This window comes from Suricata suricatta, chromosome 3, assembly GCF_006229205.1.
Source record: "Suricata suricatta isolate VVHF042 chromosome 3, meerkat_22Aug2017_6uvM2_HiC, whole genome shotgun sequence".
Classification (NCBI taxonomy): domain Eukaryota; kingdom Metazoa; phylum Chordata; class Mammalia; order Carnivora; family Herpestidae; genus Suricata; species Suricata suricatta.
In genome coordinates, this window is record NC_043702.1 from 52,499,395 (window position 1) to 52,519,596 (window position 20,202).

The 20,202-nt window shown below is 36.6% G+C and overlaps 1 protein-coding gene across 1 annotated transcript in view; it reads left to right on the forward strand.

The window, feature by feature from the left end:
• The window catches only part of TTN (titin), a 269,934-nt gene that overhangs the window by 143,215 nt on the left and 106,517 nt on the right, over window positions 1–20,202 (forward strand). The window contains exons 158-182 of the mRNA XM_029934316.1: window positions 1–57; window positions 170–253; window positions 337–420; window positions 619–702; window positions 839–940; window positions 1,071–1,154; window positions 1,280–1,357; window positions 1,753–1,836; window positions 2,287–2,376; window positions 2,640–2,717; window positions 6,571–6,684; window positions 7,995–8,063; window positions 10,519–10,599; window positions 11,471–11,542; window positions 12,170–12,259; window positions 12,697–12,759; window positions 13,528–13,617; window positions 15,417–15,467; window positions 16,009–16,410; window positions 16,581–16,859; window positions 17,101–17,376; window positions 17,534–17,673; window positions 18,185–18,311; window positions 18,404–18,667; window positions 19,814–20,080. The exon at window positions 1–57 is cut by the window's left edge and continues 2 nt beyond it. Of these exons, the coding sequence (XP_029790176.1) occupies window positions 1–57; window positions 170–253; window positions 337–420; window positions 619–702; window positions 839–940; window positions 1,071–1,154; window positions 1,280–1,357; window positions 1,753–1,836; window positions 2,287–2,376; window positions 2,640–2,717; window positions 6,571–6,684; window positions 7,995–8,063; window positions 10,519–10,599; window positions 11,471–11,542; window positions 12,170–12,259; window positions 12,697–12,759; window positions 13,528–13,617; window positions 15,417–15,467; window positions 16,009–16,410; window positions 16,581–16,859; window positions 17,101–17,376; window positions 17,534–17,673; window positions 18,185–18,311; window positions 18,404–18,667; window positions 19,814–20,080 (3,210 nt within the window). The remainder of the gene's footprint in view (window positions 58–169; window positions 254–336; window positions 421–618; window positions 703–838; window positions 941–1,070; window positions 1,155–1,279; window positions 1,358–1,752; window positions 1,837–2,286; window positions 2,377–2,639; window positions 2,718–6,570; window positions 6,685–7,994; window positions 8,064–10,518; window positions 10,600–11,470; window positions 11,543–12,169; window positions 12,260–12,696; window positions 12,760–13,527; window positions 13,618–15,416; window positions 15,468–16,008; window positions 16,411–16,580; window positions 16,860–17,100; window positions 17,377–17,533; window positions 17,674–18,184; window positions 18,312–18,403; window positions 18,668–19,813; window positions 20,081–20,202) is intronic.

Genomic DNA, 20,202 nt, shown 5'->3' on the forward strand with positions numbered 1-20,202 from the left:
AAAAGAAAGTGGCTGTGGCACCTCCTAAAAAGCCCGAAGTCCCACCACCTATTACAGGTACTTGTCACCAACCTTAGGCTTATAACGACATCATTCTTCTGCTCTTGAAAAGACCTTGTTCCAGTGCTCTTCATAACAACTAATTGTAATTTTGCTAATATCTTTTAAGTGCCCGAGGCTCCCAAAGAAGTTGTCCCCGAAAAGAAAGTGGCTGTGGCGCCTCCTAAAAAGCCCGAAGTCCCACCAGCCAAAGGTAGTCACCCCCATGCCACTGTGTTTGATACTGTCCATATGTCTCTACTCTGTCTAATCATGAAAATACTAATATCTTTAAAGTACCCGAGGTGCCGAAGGCAGCTGTTCCGGAAAAGAAGGTGCCTGAAGTTATTCCTCCCAAACCGGAAAGTCCGCCCCCTGCAGGTAATAACGAAACTATCAAAACCAATACATACTATATATACATATAATTATATACATTATATAACAGTGTATACATACATTATACACATATATACCTAAATTTTTAAGAATACTCTTAGTGTTGTAAAAATCTTTTTGTAAAACATTTCATATGTTATAGTCAGTTCTTAGCATTAAAATGAGCTTGTGTCGTTCAAGTGTACGAGGAGCCTGAGGAAATTGCCCCGGAAGAGCCTCCTGCTGAAGTTGTGGAAGAGCCAGAGCCTGCTGCTCCTCCAAAAGGTACTTGGCCAGCAGCTAGATTGCCTTAGCCAATTTTCTACACCTCTCACACTGAAGAGGCTGGACATTTTGAGCTTTTGTCTCATTTCTCATTGATCTTCACTGATTCTAAAAAAATAAATTCTAATATCTTTAGTGACTGTGCCACCCAAGAAACCTGTCCCAGAAAAGAAACCTGTTCCAGAAAAGAAACCACCTCCTGTCGTTGCCAAAAAACCTGAACCGGCACCCGCGAAAGGTATTTCTCACGGCCATTAACCTCCTTCAGAAAAATGTCTGTCTTTCAGGTGTTGAGTTCCACTGCTGTATTTAATGGTTTTCATATGTCATTGAAACTATGAGCTAAAGATGAATAATATCTTTTAAAGTGCCCGAGGTACCCAAGGAAGTTGTTCCTGAAAAGAAGGTGCCTCCAGTGGTTCCCAAAAAACCAGAAGTCCCACCTGCCAAAGGTATATGTCTACCTTTTGACGAAGGATAAAAACCTCTAACTCTTAAAAAGTATTTTGTTCTACATAAACGTGATGAATGTTCACTAGCAACTCTTCATAATTTTAAAATACTAATATCTTTAAAGTGCCCGAAGTTCCAAAAGAAGTTGTTCCAGAAAAGAAAGTTGCTGTTCCCAAGAAGCCGGAAGTCCCACCACCCAAAGGTACCTGTCACTAATGAGACTCTGCAGAAGACCAGTTGTTCTTTGTTTCAAAAGTCAAGTATTATAGTAAACCCTGTTGTTTGTCAAACCTCATATTCATAATTACAAACCTGCCATCCTGGATTTTTAGGGTTTAAATGTTTTTAAATAACATCATTGTTTTTTTAAAAAAATTGATGCATCTATTATGAGCATGGGAAGAGTTTTCGTTTGTTAATCTTAACGGGCCACTCTTTTCCTCTCTGCTCCGTGGCTCTCAGATCATTGGCCTTGTGGGTTTTGTTCTTGGATTTGTCTCTGGGTTATTTGACCTAGATATGAACTAGAGGTGATATAAATTCCATGTGCTGTACTTCTCAACTACCTACAAGTAAAACTAACTAATATCTTTAAAGTGCCAGAGGAGCCCCCGAAACCTGTCTTAGAAGAGGAACCAGCCATTCCTGTTCCCGAGAAAGTAGAGTCTCCTCCTCCAGAAGGTACATGTAAGACCGTGAATGTGCTTGCCCCTCATGGCAGTTGCTAATTTAAGCCTTGTTCTTTTTTTTCTAATTCAGTGTCTCTTGGTTAATTTCTATTCTTTAGTTATTTGTCTTAACTATTCTTAATTAGCTCTGATTTGGGTTATCAGTCAGCAACATCTACATGGGACATCATAAGCTATATTAAACTTTCTCTCATAGACACAGAAAGGAGGACAGAACTGACGACTAGAAATGCCATTCAATGCCAAAAGGGCTTTTCCAGACATTCAAATAATAGAAACCAAAGTCAGTGCAAATAAGATAGATTTTATCTTCACAAACATAAGAGAAGATATTAATTGAGACAAGGGAAGAAGTCAAGATGACTAGTCCTTATGTTCAGTGTTTTGTGCATTTTAGAGTTTTGTTCCACACATGGAATTAAAATTAACTATATCTTTAAAGTCTATGAAGAACCTGAGGAAATTGCTCCTGAAGAGGAAGAGCCAGTTCCTGTCGTGGAAGAGGAGGAACCAGAAGCGCCACCACCAGCAGGTACAAGACAGGATCCTGTACTAAGGAAATATATCCTTAGACTTTTATATCCATTATGTATCTTCTTTAAGGTAAAATTTCAGCCTTCTGTCTTCTAATTTGAAATTTGACTTCATTGGCCAAACCAGAAGTCATTTGCACACACAAAGCTATAGAATTTTACAGTGTGCTTTCCAAAGGGGTAGGTGTGATCTTATTCATCGAGTAAGGTTAAGCCTTTCATTGTAATCATTTGACTCTAAAAGAAATTATTATCTTTCAAGTGCCTGAAGAACCAAAGAAGATTGTTCCAGAGAAGAAAGTTCCTATTATCAAAAAACCAGAAGCTCCACCTCCTAAAGGTACTTCTAGTAAAAAAAATCAGTATTTGCTTCTTTTCTGTGTGCTGTCTAAAATTGGACACTCTTTCTTTATTACGTATTGTGTTGCATTCTGTGTGTAACTGTTATCTAAATGTTGGTGTGTTAGACTTGTCAAATTAATGTGTACATATTGCATCTTGCAATTTTATATTCTTAAATGCCACTAATATCTTTAAAGTACCTGAGATGGCAAAGAAAGTTGTCCCAGTGAAGAAAGTTCCAACTGTTAAGAAGCCAGAAATACCAGCAGCTAAAGGTATTCATGTCATCATTGATATTATTTTTACAAAGTAATTTGATATCTGTCCTTGTTGCATAACTAAGGACAAAAATGTCCTGATTTTGTTTCCAGTAATTTTAATGCCATTCCATTAATTATAGATTCTTTATTCTTAACATATAAAATGTTTTTAAATACTCTTTTTACAAATGAAACTAATATCTTCAAAGTGCCTGAGGTGCCCAAGAAACTTGTTCCAGTAAAGAAGGAACCTGTACCTGTTACCAAAAAACCAGAAGTCCTGCCAGAAAAAGGTACCTACCGTGAAGAAATGATCCCTGTTTCTCTGAATGCGATCCGAGCATTTTAGTAATAGTTCCCAGAGCAAAGAATACTGACGTCTACGCAAAACCACTTTTCCCAGATAAAAAGGGGAAAATAATGAGGGCAAAGAGAAAAAATAAGACAGATAAGCAGGACAACAAAAATAAGGAGATTCAGTGAGGCTATGACATGATTCCTTGTGGTAGAAAAGGAAAGTGTAGAACAGCTCAATTGAGCATATTTTGTTGAATGTTTTACCACTAACAAAATGGTGTACTAGAAAAAAAAATCAGATCTGGTCCTGTCTTCAAGCACCTTAAATGGAGAGAGAAGGAAGCACAGCAATAACTCCTATAGAGACAGGAAGTGACCACAACTACAGAATATAAGAGGTTACAGAAGCACAGAGGAAGCAAAGGGAAGATTTAAAAACCATTTTTTAAATGTTTATGTATTTTTGAGGGGGTGGGCAGAAAGAGAGGGAAACACAGAATCTGAAGCAGGCTTCAGGCTCTGAGCTGTCAGCACAGAGCCCAATGCGGTGCTCAAACTCATGAACCATGAGATCATGACCTGAGCCAAATTTGGATGCCCAACTGACTAAGCCACCCAGGTGCCGCTAGGCAATGGGAAGATTTTATCAAGAGGTACAGGGGTAGAAGAATCTAGAAAGTTTGAGGGTTGTCAAATAAATTTGTGCAATTTGAGGATGGATTGGTTATGGTGTATCTTGAGAAACAGGCTGGATATACAGCTGAGGGTCATATTTTGGAGTTCTTTGAACGGCCATAGGAGGTGTGTCCTTTATTCTGTAGTCAACAGGAAGCTTCACAGCCTTTGAAGTAGGTGTACAAATTAGTGAGAGCAGAGCTTCAGAAAAATAATGGGCAGTAGTTCCAGCTATTGATGGACAGTGATAATAATAAAATAGTAAAACTTAGTAAATACCAAGTAAATAGTAATAGGACAGTAAATAGTAAAGTTAGTTAAGGTCATTAAGAGTTGGACAAGATCAGTGGTGGTAGAAATGGAACAGGAGTGAGAGAGATGGGAGATCAAATTGGTGTCTGTTATCAAAATAATTAGGGAAACAGGGGAGTCCAAGATGACTGTAAGGGTTGGAGCTAGATACCCATGAGAATGGTTCATTGGGTCCCTAACTAATATTAGAAGAAAATGAATATCATTTTTACTTTTCAAATACTGAAGTGGGGAATATGCATTCGGAATTTGGGAAAGAGATCAGAGCTGGAGATGTAGATCTAGAAATAAGAGTTGTGGGTACAGGAGTGATTGCTTAAAGAATGTAGAGCTGATTTTTAAAAGCTTTCGAGTTAGAAGAGTGGAGAACACTGGCACATAAGGGTGCATACACAGAGGAGGAGAATCGCATGAAGAAGGCTGAGAAGACTCATTTATAAAATCGGAATGCCCAAAAAAGCATTATTCCCCACGAAGTCTTGTAAGATAAAGTTCTTTCCCCTGTATTCTTTGCCTGCTGTTTGCAGAATCTTGCACATCTTCTAAATTCTTAATAGTAAAAAAAAAAAAAATCAATGTCTTTAAAGTGCCTCAAGTGCCCAAGGAAATTGTCCCAGAAAAGAAAGCATCCATTCCTATTCCTGAAGAGCCAGAAGCTCCACCCATCCAAGGTACACGGCTGCTCTCTAAATCTTGGAAAGATGACAACTGTCTTCATCATCTTGCTTTGGTTGTAAATGGGTCTCATGTATTGATCTGTTGTCTGTCTTATGTCCTGAAATTGATATTTTGGGGTCATCTGAAGACTATGTTATAGAGTATTAACTAAGTTGATATGTTGTAGGTTAGCAGTTCCAGGATTCTCTTGTGAATAGAGTCTAAAATATAACATTATGTTTCTTAAGTTGAAGAGTCTCCTGAGGAAATAATATATGAAGAAAAAGCATCCATAACCATTGATAGAAAAGTGACTCCCCCTGTTGAAGGTATATATATATATATGTGTGTGTGTGTATATATATATGTGTGTGTATGTGTGTATATATATATACATATATACACATAATTTTTTAATCTCTTGACTCCTCCTAGAAATACAAAAGTAGTCACAGGTGACATTCTTTCTTAAAATTATATACAGAAGCATCCCCGCATATACTTGCTTCATTTTTCAAATAGTTCTTTTGAAATACCATCTTGAATTTCATTATTCTTTTTTTTTAATGTTTTTATTTATTTTTGAGAGAGAGAGAGAGAGACAGCATGAGCAGGAGAGGGTCAGAGAGAGAGGGAGATACAGAATCTGAAGCAGGCTTCAGGCTCTGAGCTAGCTGTCAGCACAGAGCCTGATGTGGGGCTCAAACCCACAAACTGTGAGATCATGACCTGAGCCGAAGTCAGACACTTAACCGACTGAGCCACCCAGGCACCCCTTGAATTTCATTATTCTTGATAGTAATTGTAAATTCCCAAAGATAGTTTTCAAAGCAAAACTGGAATAATTGCACTGGATTCTCAAACAGTAGCCCCAGATCAGAATTTAAAAATGGTCTCACATACTCTGGTTTCTCTTCAGATCACATAAATCTTTCGCCTTTTTAAAAATGATCTCACTTGCCATCAACATACGTCAGATAAAGCAGTTAACAGAATGTTTTAGTGTAATCGAAATCTTACCTCTTTTTCTATATAAGTGAATCTGTATGAATTGTATATTTTTGGTTTTGTGACTAAAATCTTTGCAACTGTGTGAAATTTGTATGAGTCTCTGTGAAGAACTTTACAATCTTATATCCTCTGTCAACATTCTTTAAAGAACGTGAAATTCAAAAGTATATTGAGCCTGAAGAACCTGAACCTGAACCTGAACCACAGCCAGAAGAAATACCAATACAAGGTATTCAGTTAGTTGGACTTAAATCTTCACCATCATAGACTTCATCTTCATGTAACATATGTTTTATGTTATTCTGTAAGTCTCTTTGCATCTGTATGTAAAATATTCTGTTTTAAATGTGCATTTCATTGGTATGTATCCTTGTCATTTGTACTGTTGATCTCACGTCAGTGTGGCATATATGGATGCTTCTTTTGTTTTTATTAGTGCCTTTGCTATATTTCTCATCATTTGTATACAATGTTGATGTTTTTGTGTTTTATGTGGGATACCATTTTATGTTTTAGGTTGGACACCAATAAGAACTTAAAAATATGTTCATATGTGTTTAAATTTCTACTGAATATACTGTCTATGCACATGCTCATTGACATATACATGTACTAACACTACTGAAATACTCTTTCAAGAACCTGAACCGGAAAAGAAGGTTGTTGAGAAACCAAAACTCAAACCAAAGCCTGCAGTACCTCCTCCTGCTCCACCTAAGGAAGATGTGAAGGAGAAAATGTTCCAACTTAAAGGTATAAAATGCCACACCAAAGTTTTACTAATCTGCTTCAAACTTCTATTCAGTCTCCTGAAATGGTGCTTGCAAGAAATGGGTTACTTTTAAAAGTGTGTGCTTGCAAACATGACCGGGCTGGGAACTGCAGAGAGACCTGTGCTTTCTGCTGCTTTGGGGTGTGTTGTCGGGTCATGCCTGACAGAAAGTGCATCATGGTTGCGTCATCCTGGATGTCTGGACGCAGGGGCTCTCCAACTAACTCTTTTATGGAGACAGGGTCTCCTGATTCCAAAGTGTGATCGCCATGCATATCTTTGGGATCTTGCGCATTTAGAATGCATAAGAAAACTTTGCATGGTATTTTTAACATTGAGTAACAAATTTAAACCTATTTCTTAAAGAATTTCATGTATTTTAAAATATACTCTAGGTAATATATTTATGACATTGATAGCCAATATGTTCTCATATACCATCTGAGTGAATGACCGGTCACTGCTCCCTTACTTTTTATTTTCTTTTGCAACTTAATCAAAGCCAAACTGTGTTCTGTAGTGTTCCTCAGCATAGCCAGAAAGAGTGACTATGAATACATTTGATATCCAACATCTCTTCTCATCGTGAAATTTCCCTTCCTTCTTTTTGCACTTAGATATTTCTTTGAATTGATGCAATATTACTTAATGTTTAGTATGTGTGCTGCCGATGGGAGCACACTTAATTTTTGAAGTAACATTTTGAAAAGCTTAAATAAACTGGCAGAAGCATATTATTCTTTTAATTGTAAAACAATGTCTTATTTGTAGTGTTATGAGATTTCTCAATCTAAATAATCTAGCTATAATCTTAGATGAGCACTTTTCCCACACTCACCTACACATATACAAAGGTAGAATCTTCCAGAGTAATACTGCTTGTAATGATTCTTGCCCCTCTTCACTCCTCCTGACCAGTAGGGGTCAGACACAGACAATCAGCACCTCTTAAAAGTCTACCCATCTGTTGATTCATAGTCCATGAAGACACACACTTAATACACTTCCCTTAATATAAATTTATACTCAAAGGAATATTTCTTCTCCTGCAAAGAATAAAAAAATTATCTTTCTCCCCCAGACTTACAACTCTCGGTCAGAGTAAAAGAGCAATGTTTTCATGGTTTGAGTGCTTCTTGCGTGTTCTTTGGTGGCTATGATTGGCTGTTGTTAATGCTATTTGGTTGTGAGCAAAAAAGCTTGGTTTTGACTCTTGGAGCACATATTTAGTAATTTGCTTCAGATTAATCTAAATATACAAATAATAAAATTAAGATCATATCCTTTAAAGCTGTTCCAAAGAAGAAAGTTCCTGAAAAACCTGAAGTTCCAGAAAAAGTGGAGCTTAAACCTCTGAAAGGTATTTCACAGTCTGGGAAATGCATTTATATGCAATATTCTTCATCTGACTTCTGGCTCTTCCTGTCTTCTAGAATGTTCTTTCTTTTCTTCTTTTCTTTGTGTAATCAGAGTAATCTCATTCATTTCTTGTATTTTTTTGTAGCTTTTATGGCTCATGAGTGTTGCTTCCTCGGTCTCCCATCAAATTCATACATTTGTGGATATTGTTTATATTTGTCTCATCCACATATGTCTTCTTGCATTTTCCTAAACTTAAAAATATCAAATTTTCACAATTAGCCAAAATTAGTATCAGGGTACATATTAGATTATTATGCAAGGAGCTAATATTAGAAAGCTTTGGAATTTCACCTGAACAATAGTATTTTAGCCAGTGTTATAAGCATTACAAATAAGTTGTGCTCTCCTCTATTACTGAGATGATATGTAGGGATTTCCTGAGGTCTTCATGTCACTCTTGTCACTGACTCCAAGACATTCTTCCACGTATACAGATCTCACATTTTAGGGAACATTCTTAATCACTGCACGTCATTTTTCAAAATTTATTTCTCTTGACACAGTATTTTCCCAAACTAAACTTAGACCCTGAAGAAAAATAAATGGAGCATAAGTCTTAGAAAATTTTCCATTAAAAATAAAATTATTAATTTTTCTAGTAAGTATATTGGGTAGCAGTGTTCTATTTAAGTAATCTACATATCCAAACCCAGAAACTGAATCTGTTGTTGATTCACTCTGGAATTTTAGAAAAATCACCCATCTAAATATACATTTCCTGATTTATAAAATGAGGATTACAAAATAATGTTAAAATGGCTGTTAACTAGTAATGATGAAAAGCCACTCAAACATTCAAATGACATGTAATGACACCTAATAACTTTAAAAATAATGGCTGCAATGTTGTGTTCTGTACCTGAGTCTTAAATGTCAATGAGACCTTAAAAATAAAATAATAATATGGAAAAACAAATGCAAAGGCGTATTTCCACGCTGTTCATCATATAAGTAAAGGATATATGCCATCCTTATGTTAATTGGATGTGTGGTTGTCTCTTCAGGTTTGATAAATGAAAAAGGTTATACACTGAGAATATTGGTAACACTAAAATAGTATTGAAAGTCAGCACAATGTATCATGGATAAAAAAGTTTGATATTTAGGGGCGCCTGGGTGGCTCAGTCGGTTAAGCCTCCGACTTCGGCTCAGGTCAGATCTCATGTTCATGGGTTCGAGCCCCGCATCAGGCTCTGTGCTGACAGCCAGCTCAGAGCCTGGAGCCTGCTTCCGGTTCTGTGTCTCCTCCTCTCTCTGCCCTTCCCCCTCTCATGCTCTGTCTCCCTCTGTATAAAAAATAAATTAAAAAAAAAAAGTTTGATATTTAAGTGTAAAATTTTACTTAAAATACTTGACAGAAAAAATTTAAAATGAAATGCTTATATATTCACCTCCTATATATTTAAATTTTGCAGTTACACATAGTTATCTTTATCACTTAAAAAAAAACACCCCACTTTGTGAATTTCGAATATCTTGTTTAAAGCACCAAATGGGAAATTTTATAGAAATATCCAAAACTCAGATTTCACATGAATAAACAAATAGGGTGTTAAATGATACAAAATGTTTTAAATTGGTTTTCACTGACATTAATAGAGAGGTAAGGTGGTTCAATCAGCTCCCAGTGCTTCTCTTTTATCCACTCAAATCTACCAGGGGGCTATAGGAAGAGGAGGATAAGCATTCTATATCTCCTATATAATGTCTTCCACCATGCCCAACAGTCACTGAAGATGCAAAAGAGAATGAACTTACACTTGGGTCCCTGTTAGTCTCAATTCAAGACTATTTTTTTATTTGTTAAAAATACCTCCAACACCAGCTCTCAAATTCTATAGTTTTATAATTTAGGTATTTTAAAAAGGAGATCTTAAGAAGCAATATGTCTCTTCTGTTAAGAAAATGAGAATGGCCCTTTCCCAACATCAAGGTCATTAGCCAGATCTCTTGACTTTCTTCTCTTACCAGTGGAGAAGATTGAATAATGATGACACTAACACTTACCAGTATCATTTTAATGTAATTAACTGTTCAGGAGATACCAATATAGATTTGAACAATCTATAATTGCAGATTGGGGCAAAGATGCTGTCAAGACCCTGGATGTGATCAAAGATTCATAAAGTCAATATACAATAATTCTTCTACCCTCATTTAAGATGAATATATTTGCTTGTACTGAAAGCATTGGAATTTGTCACAAGGCTATGTAGATGTTTGCAGAGGAAATAACGATGTGTATTATTTGCTTTTAAATTCTGTGATATTTATATGCAACAAACATTATTATGTATGCACCACAGTTAACTAGTTTTGAAAGAACTTTTTCTTGTTGAAATTTACTTTTTTATATGAATTCACCTCAAAATTTGAAATCATATTCTTTTAAGTGCCTGGAGTTGAAAAGAAGGTTCGCAAATTACTTCCTGAACCTAAGCCTCAACCAAAGGAAGAAGTTGTTCTCAAAAGCGGTATAGTATTTTTCAACTGTTTTATTAGCTTTACATTGACCAGAAATAGACTTGAAGGCTTACAAAATGTTTCAGTCTCTTCACAATTCATTTATAGTTGCAGTGAAAATTGGGAAGATTATTATCATTTCCATATCTTTTTAAAAAGAAGACAGAAATTTTGTGAGCATTCAGTGTTTTGAAATTTACATAAATATACATAACCAAACTGATAATGCTCTAAGCTAATAATAATGACCACAGCTGTCATGTCTATAATCAAATTATGGAGTAAAATACACTAAACCTATTAAGTACCCAAAATTACAAGGGAACTATGTAAGCCTAAATTCAGTATTCAGCTTTAAAGTGTGACACAGGACCATCGCAACTAATAAATAACATTTTTTTAAAAAACTGAACATTTCTTTCTACTAATAAAATATTAAAGAATTGAAAGTAGGATTTTCAGATGAAGAATCTAGTTGTAACATTTTCTTCATGCATAATTACGGATATCTAGACCACAGTTCTTTGGCTATCTCCACTTAAGTAAACTTTATACTTACTTAAATACTCCTCATGATAGACTAATGATTCAAATTTGTTGCTAGTTAAAATTATTCATTTTTGCAATGGAGTTGTCTCTGAACAACAGATTGTCTATGTACGTGGATATAAAGTGACTCTGAGTGTTATTCTAATTAATATAATAACCTTTGATTTTTTTTTTCTTAAAAATAAGTACTTCTAGAGTAAATTCTAATTTCCCAGTGCACCAGGTGGCATGCTTTTCATTTTCCTTGCTTTGTGCATTATTTGCATTTGTCTAGCTCAGCATCTTCATTAGTTTTTTTGTCTTCGTTTACATATAAACTTTTTGTCTTTTAAGTTCTAAGAAAGAGGCCAGAAGAAGAAGAACCTAAAGTAGAACCTAAAAAACTAGAAAAAGTTAAAAAACCAGGTAGGAATCTCAGTAACAATTCTCTTTTAACCAAATGGACATTCAACAAAAGGTTTATCTTGTAAACATTATTAGAGTTAAATATAAACATAGCTTCATATTTCATCTGTGAAAGAGTCTGTGCTTTCCATTGTCTGCTTTCTGTTTAAGTATCTTTATAGTCATTTCAAATCCACTCATGTATGTCCCTGTACTTCATTATTGTTATTACTTTGCCACTGGTCCTTCTGGTAGAAGTGATTGTGGAGTCATCAAAATGGCTGCAAAATAAGCTGTTATGTGCTCATGGGAAGGTGTCAGCAAATGTGGCACAGAATTTAGGGGCTTTTAAGTGGGTTAACTTTTAGCATTGGACTATTTTCAAAGGATGTATTTATTGGGAACCGTTATGGAAGTGATTTAGACAGGGAGAGCTGACAGAGTTGGGATACAAGTGGATAGAATAAGAGAAAGTCAAATAAATTGAGGCAGAGTCAAGAAGAGAAGATAGAAATTAATTGATACAATATAAGGGTTTGTTAAAAGTCATTGATGGTGCTTTTGAAAAATAGTTTGATCTGATTATTTCAGGTCAATTGATTTCTAACTATTCAAATAACACTAGAAAATAATCTTATTATCTTAAAGTCCCAGAGCCACCTCCAAAAGCTGTTGAAGAGGCTGAAGTACCTCCAGCTGTTACAAAAAGGGAGAGGAAAGTTCCTGAACCAGTAAAAGGTACAAACTTACTAGCACTTTCTCAGTCTCTAAAAATGCAAATATGCATCATTTAAAATGCCATTACACTGGCATCAAGATTAAACACATTTAATCTGCTCATCACATATGGCTTTACTTCTCTATACCATTTCACTCTTATGTGAACTTGGCTAATGACCACCCATTTGTTAAATAAATAACTTTTAAGTGCAAGGAAGGAAATGAGTAATTTGATGAATAACAACATTAGAACCAATAAAATGCTTTACTATTATTTTCTAAATATTTTGTTTCAAATGCAAAATAAACTTAGATCAAATACTTGATTTGGTGACTGTATGTGTGTAAATTGTAGTATCTCCCAAGATCTATTAAGTCTGTCCAATTTTGGTTTGAGTTTGTGAAAAACTTCCAAACTATTGCAGTCACCTGCTTACTGTTGTGAATTATTTTAGTGCCTGAAATTAAGCCAGCAATACCTCTCCCTGGACCGGAACCCAAACCAAAGCCTGAACCAGGTAAGCAAACTTATCCTCAATGTCAACAGCATATGCCTTCATTACAAATAATGTGTCAGATAACAAAATTCAACCAAGCAAATGTGAAGATCTAATTGGCTACATTATTCATGAATGGGGCAGCACCTGGCCTAGCAAATAGAGGCCCCCCCGAGTTGAACAAAATGGGAGGTTTTTATAGGCAGAGAGTGGGGGCAAAACTGTGATGAGCTAAAGAAAAGGATTGTTTTAGGGGAAGTTGTCTGCTAGGGAGGAAAACGGGGGTTTATCATGCAGATTATGTTTCTTTCTCGGGGGTTAGAGAAGACCCAGGTGACTGACTTTTTGGTGCTGATGGGAAGAAAAACTTCCTGACTTACCAGTGAAGTCCTCATTTCTGGAGGGAGGTTGAAACAATTAGAGTATTAAGTCCCATTTTGGGAACTTGGTCAAAGTGACACCATTTTGGACCTGCAATTTTCTTTTGTTTCTTTCTTTCTTTCGTTCTTTCTTTCTTTTTTTTTTAGCAAATATGTAGTTAATAAAAAAAAAGTAAAAGTCAGCATGCATCAAATGAATTCCAATGCCCCAATGTATCTTTAGATTTTATTTTATTTTGGAATATATTGAATATATTATATACTGTATAAAAATAATTAGAACGTGTTATTCTCTGAAAAACTAGTGATTTGAAAATTTTTAAATTACATCAAAAGGCAAAGAGGCGACTAAATGAGATTTTAGAAAGAGACAGATGGGTACATTAATGCAATGGGCATCTCTCTACAGAAGTGAAAATCATCAAACCCCCCCCTGTGGAGCCTGCACCCGCTCCCATCGCTGCCCCCGTGACAGTGCCAGTAGTTGGGAAGAAAGCAGGTATTTGTTCTGTAGTTTTCTTTTTGCTTGTTTGTTTTGCTGGCGTAATAAAACTGTTCATACTTCATTAAAATTCAAGCTCTCTTGTTGAAATGTAGGCATCATCAAGATGGGGATTGGGGGTGTATATAAATTCTTGATTAAATTTTCATCATCGGATGTCTTTTACCAAACTAATCTGTCAGCCATGGCTACATACTGTGTTTTGATTGGAATATACATTCCTTCCAAGCATCGTTGCTTTATATGTTTTTGAAATTAAGAAATGAATATGTCCAAGGCTGATGAAAACTAGGGAGACAGACAGACATTCTAAGGACATAGATCTAGGCAGCCTGTGGGATATTCAAATTACCCCACATGCCCTGTAGGAAACATTTCTCCCTCTTTAAAAAAGACTGCATATTGAGATAATGAGAAAGCTCAGGAAATGAGTGGTGTTGATGATTGCATAACATTGTGAATTTACTTAATGCAGCTAAATTGTAGACCTGTTACAGTGGCTAAAATGGTAAATTTTATGTTAGGTGTATTTTACCACAATAAAAAAAAGGAGAGACCAAAAAAAAAAAAAACTGCATAATTCATCCTTTAAATCTATATAAGAATTTGGGTCAATAGCTTTTTTCCTAGATGTTCTAACTCAGTGGCACTAACCATCTCAGGTACAAACTTAAGATACTTATTAGTTGTACATAAACTATTAGTAGTTTGTCACTTAGATGTTAATCTCAAAACCAAAAATGATTTGATATGTATCCATCATTGATAAATACGTGTCTTAACTATTTGATCCTTGGCTAGTTATTTAACCTGTTTAAATTTTACTTTCCTAGTCTGCAAAATCAGATTAATAATTATACCTGCCTCATAGGCTTATTATAAGGATTAAATATATGTAAAACAGCACATATGTGCCTGGCACATAGTAGGCACAACAAATTTTTTTATTACATTTAATGACATGAGACAATATACTGTATTCTTTGGGCTGTAGTTTACCTTTAATATTAATTTACATTACTATATTTTGTCACTGATATTTGTGATTTCAGCATTATTCTGTTAAACTTTTATAATTGCAATGTGATACCTTTTATTAGTTTAAGAAAGGATAATAACTGCCAGTGAGCTAATTAAGTAAAAATGAAGCTTTTCTCCCACTCGAGGGCTGGAACTAGAGAGTTGGTTCTGTATGCCACATTAATCATTCTATTAAACTCTAAATAGAGGAACTGTCTTGTTTCATTGCCTAATTAAGGGAACTCTTCAAAGGAACCCATATGTGTGTAGCACATAGACCCTCCTCTTTCCTTACTTTCCTGGATTTGTCCTCCCAATTTTAAAAAATTAGACTTTTGGTAATTTCTGGGCCGTTTCCCTTTTGTCTGCATTGATTCCTTGTTGACAAAAGGTTCTTAACCTCTGTTCACTTACCCAACACATACATAATCATATCAAATACTTTCATAGCTATGCAAGAGGAGAAATTCCTCATAAGGCAAGAGGAAGCCTTCTCCCAGAAATGGGAGAATAAAGGCACTTGCTGAAAGTAACTTTTTAATCCTTAAATATGTTGGTAATTTATCTTGGTCACATCATTGACCAGAATGATATGGATCAGAATATGCCTTCTTGGAAGTAGCAAAGTATTGTCTGTCGAAGTCATATAAATAAAGCCAATTTCTCTTCATGCATTAATATTTATAATAAAGAACATGACTCACCCTGCATGGTTTATACTACACATAAAATAGATCTGAAAAGTGCTTAAATGCTAAATTTTCTTTGTATCTCAGAAGCCAAAGCACCTAAAGAGGAGGCTGCCAAGCCGAAAGGTCCCATCAAAGGTAAGATTTATTTCCCTGCACCTAAATTGTAACCTTTCACTCTGGGAAACTTTTCCTTCAAGAGGAAAAAAGAAATTCAAAATTTATAACAATCTTCATTATTCCCAATTGATTCTGCTAAAACTAATATGTCTTCTGATAGTTCAAGTAATATACTTCTAATATTATTCAAGTGGGTATTATATATAACCAATTATATTTTAGCATAATAAATCCCATAAGTTCTTAGGTTCATTCTTCATATGCATGATATTTATACATGACAGATAAAATAATTAGGCATTAATCAGGACATTTTATATTTGGTTTAAAACTTGAGAAAATGAAGAGCATTTATTATTCATGGCTTCCTATGTCATCTCGTTTTTCTATCTGAAAGAAGGCAATATAAATTCAATTGACCTTTCAATTGCCTAGTCTTTAATTTTCTTTTCTTGTCTTCAAGTTGTACTATCACTGGTTTTATCCAGCAGGCAGCTAAGTGTATGCTTCTGACCCTAATGAAAATGCCAAATCAACTTTTAACTTTATATTGAAACAGGTGTAGCCAAAAAGACTCCGTCACCAATAGAAGCTGAAAGGAAAAAGTTAAGACCAGGAAGTGGTGGGGAGAAACCTCCTGATGAAGCCCCATTCACGTACCAGCTAAAGGCTGTGCCACTGAAGTTTGTGAAAGAAATCAAAGACATCGTCTTGACTGAAGCAGAGTCCGTTGGGTCTTCTGCAATCTTTGAATGTCTAGTCTCCCCCTCCACTGCAATTACAAGCTGGATGAAAGATGGTAGCAATATCCGTGAAAGCCCAAAGCACAGATTCATTGCAGATGGTAAAGACAGAAAGCTGCATATCATGGATGTCCAGCTTTCTGATGCTGGCGAATACACCTGTGTGTTACGTTTGGGAAATAAGGAGAAGACCTCCACGGCTAAGCTTGTTGTAGAAGGTAATTTCCAGTTTTCTGAATATGGTCCCTATTTAACTTTAATACAACAAACCTCAGTAGCCATTTTTACTGTAACCTTAGACAAAACCAATAAGAGTTTTATATCACTGAAAATACTGCATGTATATTGAAAAGTCTTTGCAGACTTTTAATACTCAGATTCTCCACAGAACTTCCTGTGCGTTTTGTAAAAACACTTGAAGAGGAAGTCACAGTGGTCAAAGGACAGCCATTGTACCTGAGCTGTGAGTTAAACAAAGAGCGTGATGTGGTCTGGAGGAAGGATGGGAAGATTGTGGTGGAGAAACCTGGCAAAATTGTGCCCGGCATCATTGGCTTGATGCGAGCCCTGACCATCAATGATGCAGATGACTATGACGCTGGAACATACACAGTTACTGTGGAAAATGCCAACAACCTGGAATGTTCATCCTGTGTCAAAGTAGTAGGTTAGTACTTTGCTGGGAAATTTTGTTCTGCTTATTATACTTATTTGTACTGCTCATTATTCTAACAAAACAGAAAAGAGAACTTTATTTCCAAACCTTATACCTTATCTAGAGGGGGAATATCAACACATGATAACAAATTAATTATATCTAGTTTTGAGAATTTTTTTTCTATTTCTGAAATTTACTAAGCAAGTTGTTTATATTATATAAGTGTTTTTCTGACCTCATTTTCATGCAGAAGTCATTAGAGACTGGCTGGTGAAACCTATACGAGATCAGCATGTGAAACCCAAGGGGACGGCTGTCTTTTCCTGTATAATAGCAAAGGACACCCCAAACATTAAGTGGTTCAAGGGATATGATGAAATCCCCTTGGAGCCAAATGATAAGACTGAGGTAGTAAAAGAAGGAAATCAGCTATTCCTCAAAGTCAAGAATGCGACACCAGAAGATATTGATGAATATGCAGTGGAAATTGAAGGGAAGAGATACCCGGCAAAGCTCACACTTGGAGGTATAACACCCTTTCTTTTATTCTGAAAGATGAGTTTTGTGTATGAATAAGGCAAAATAACACACCAAAAAAATAATAAAAAGGGAAGAGAAGAAAGAAACCAAAGTGTTGTCAGATTGTTGAAAGCGTTATGATTGTTTATCCCTGGTCAATACAGAGCGTGAAGTTGAATTGCTTAAACCAATAGAGGATGTCACCATTTACGAGAAAGAAAGTGCAAGCTTTGATGCAGAAATATCAGAGGAAGACATTCCTGGACAATGGAAACTGAAGGGAGAACTTCTGCGGCCCTCACCTGTGAGTCATTTCTGATTTTAAGTTGTCAGTCACCTAAAATGTCCACATTGTATATCCAGATTTAACATTCAGATTTGGTTCAGTACGGATGCAGTTATCTCAGGGTTCTAAAGTCTCAAAGAGGGGGAAGACCTTTGATGCACTATTTGTGGCAGCTCGGGCAATTTTTTAATATTTAATGTCAAGATTTTTTACTTATTTTTTTAGGTTTATTTATTTATTTTGAAAGAGCTTGAGTGGGGAAGGGGCAGAGGGAGAAGAAGGGAGAGAATCCCAAGCAGGCTCCACACTGTCAGTGCAGAGACAGATGCAGGGTTCAAACTCACAAACTGTGAGATCCTGACCTGAGCTGAAATCAAGAGATGGCTTCTGAGCTGACTGAACTACCCAGGCACCCCCTTTTTAGTTTTATTAGTAGTAATTTTTATGTCTATAGATATCTGTATCTGAAACATTTCTCCTCAAGGGAATTTATCTCATCCAAATGCTAACTAAAACCATGGTTTTTCAGACCTGTGAAATCAGAGCAGAAGGTGGAAAACGGTTCTTAACTTTGCACAAAGTCAAACTGGACCAGGCTGGGGAAGTCCTTTACCAGGCCCTTAATGCATTTACAACTGCCATTCTGACAGTCAAAGGTATGGGCTTTTAGAATGCATGGCGTGGGTTCAACTTCATTACATGGCCCTGGGTATTCTGAAAAACCTCATTCTTAATGTTTGATTTTCAGAAATCGAACTTGACTTTGCTGTGCCCCTGAAGGATGTCACTGTTCCAGAAAGGCGACAGGCTCGATTTGAATGTGTCCTCACTCGAGAGGCGAACATTATATGGTCTAAAGGACCTGATATAATCAAGGCATCTGACAAGTTTGATATCATTGCTGATGGAAAGAAACACATTCTTGTTATCAATGATTCTCAATTCAATGATGAAGGGGTTTATACTGCTGAGGTGGAGGGCAAGAAGAGCTCAGCACAATTATTTGTTACAGGTAAGAAGTGATGAGATCTGGCTGTAACATACCACATTTAAACACTCCCACCTCTGACTTTAAAGATAGAATGCTATGTGTGCCATTCCCACCCTTCAACAACCAGTGTTGTGGCTGGACTAGCCTTGTGGTTATTATGAATGCAAGTTGCACTCAACAGTACCCATCAGGAAACATTAGATGAGACAAGGTTTATTACTTACAGGACCTGGAAATTACATAGCACAATGGGCCACAGTGCCAGGATTGTGTGTGTGTGTGTGTGTGTGTGTGTGTGTGTGTGTGTGTGCGTGCATGTGTGTGTGTGCGTGTGTGTGTGTGTGTGTGTTTGGAAGAGGGAGTTAGGGGTCGAGAAAGAGCCTGGGCGTTCCACTTTTACTGAGGTTGAGGGTCTATGGTTGTATGGGCTCACTCTTTATTAGTAAATTTAAAACGTAAGAGCAGGAATTTAAAGTGAAGGAAGAGAGAGAGGAGCACCTGGGTGGCTCAGTCGGTTAAGCATCTGACTTTGGCTCAGGTCATGATCTCATAGCTGGTGAGTACAACCCCGCATTGGGCTCTGTGCTGACAGCTCAGAGCCTGAAGCCTGCTTCAGATTCTGTGTCTCCCCCACTTATGCTCTCTCTCTCTCTCTCTCTCTCTCTCTCTCTCAAAAAATGAATAAACATTAAAAAAAATGTTTTTAAGTGAGGGAAGAGAAAAACCATGTGGCCCAAATGGTCAGTTATCAAAATCAACCAAGGTCCCAAAACAGAGGTGGCTGTGAGGTGTTCTGGGGAGGGACCCAGCCTGGCTCCTTATCTAGCCCTATGGCCGGCAAGGGACAGCCATCTCTGAGGTGGATGCTTGGCAATCAAGGCTTAAGTCAGGTGCTTGCATCACAAAAAGAAAAGCCAACTCCCAAGGCTTATGCTGCAAACACCAAGTTCTAATACCAGTAAGTGCCAACTGATACCAGGACTTTACTGTCACATTACTGCCAAAAGAAGCCCCTTAATTTTTTTTTTAATGGAGGATGGCCCCCTTTGAAAGGACGGATAAATAAATGCTACATGAAATGGCTCCTTTTGTCCTTGGCAGATTAGAGTGGGATACTTATCAAGGTAAACTGTGTGTCTAAGCACATTCTCCACACTTACACTGTAGGTATAAGGTTGAAATTCATCTCACCTCTTGAAGACCAAACGGTGAAAGAAGGTGAAACAGCAACTTTTGTTTGCGAGCTTTCTCATGAAAAGATGCATGTTGTCTGGTTCAAAAATGATGTCAAACTCCACACGAGCAGAACTGTACTCATCTCATCTGAGGGCAAGACCCACAAGCTGGAAATGAGAGAGGTGACGCTGGATGATATATCCCAGATAAAAGCTCAAGTGAAGGACCTAATCTCCACTGCCAACCTGAAGGTCTTAGGTAAGTCTGACCAGTGATAACTAGATGGCTGCTTTGGGGATGGTGAGAGTGGGCGGTCCGTACATGTTTCACAACTCGTAATTCTCATAAACTCGAATTTTCATGTGCTTCTGACCATCTGC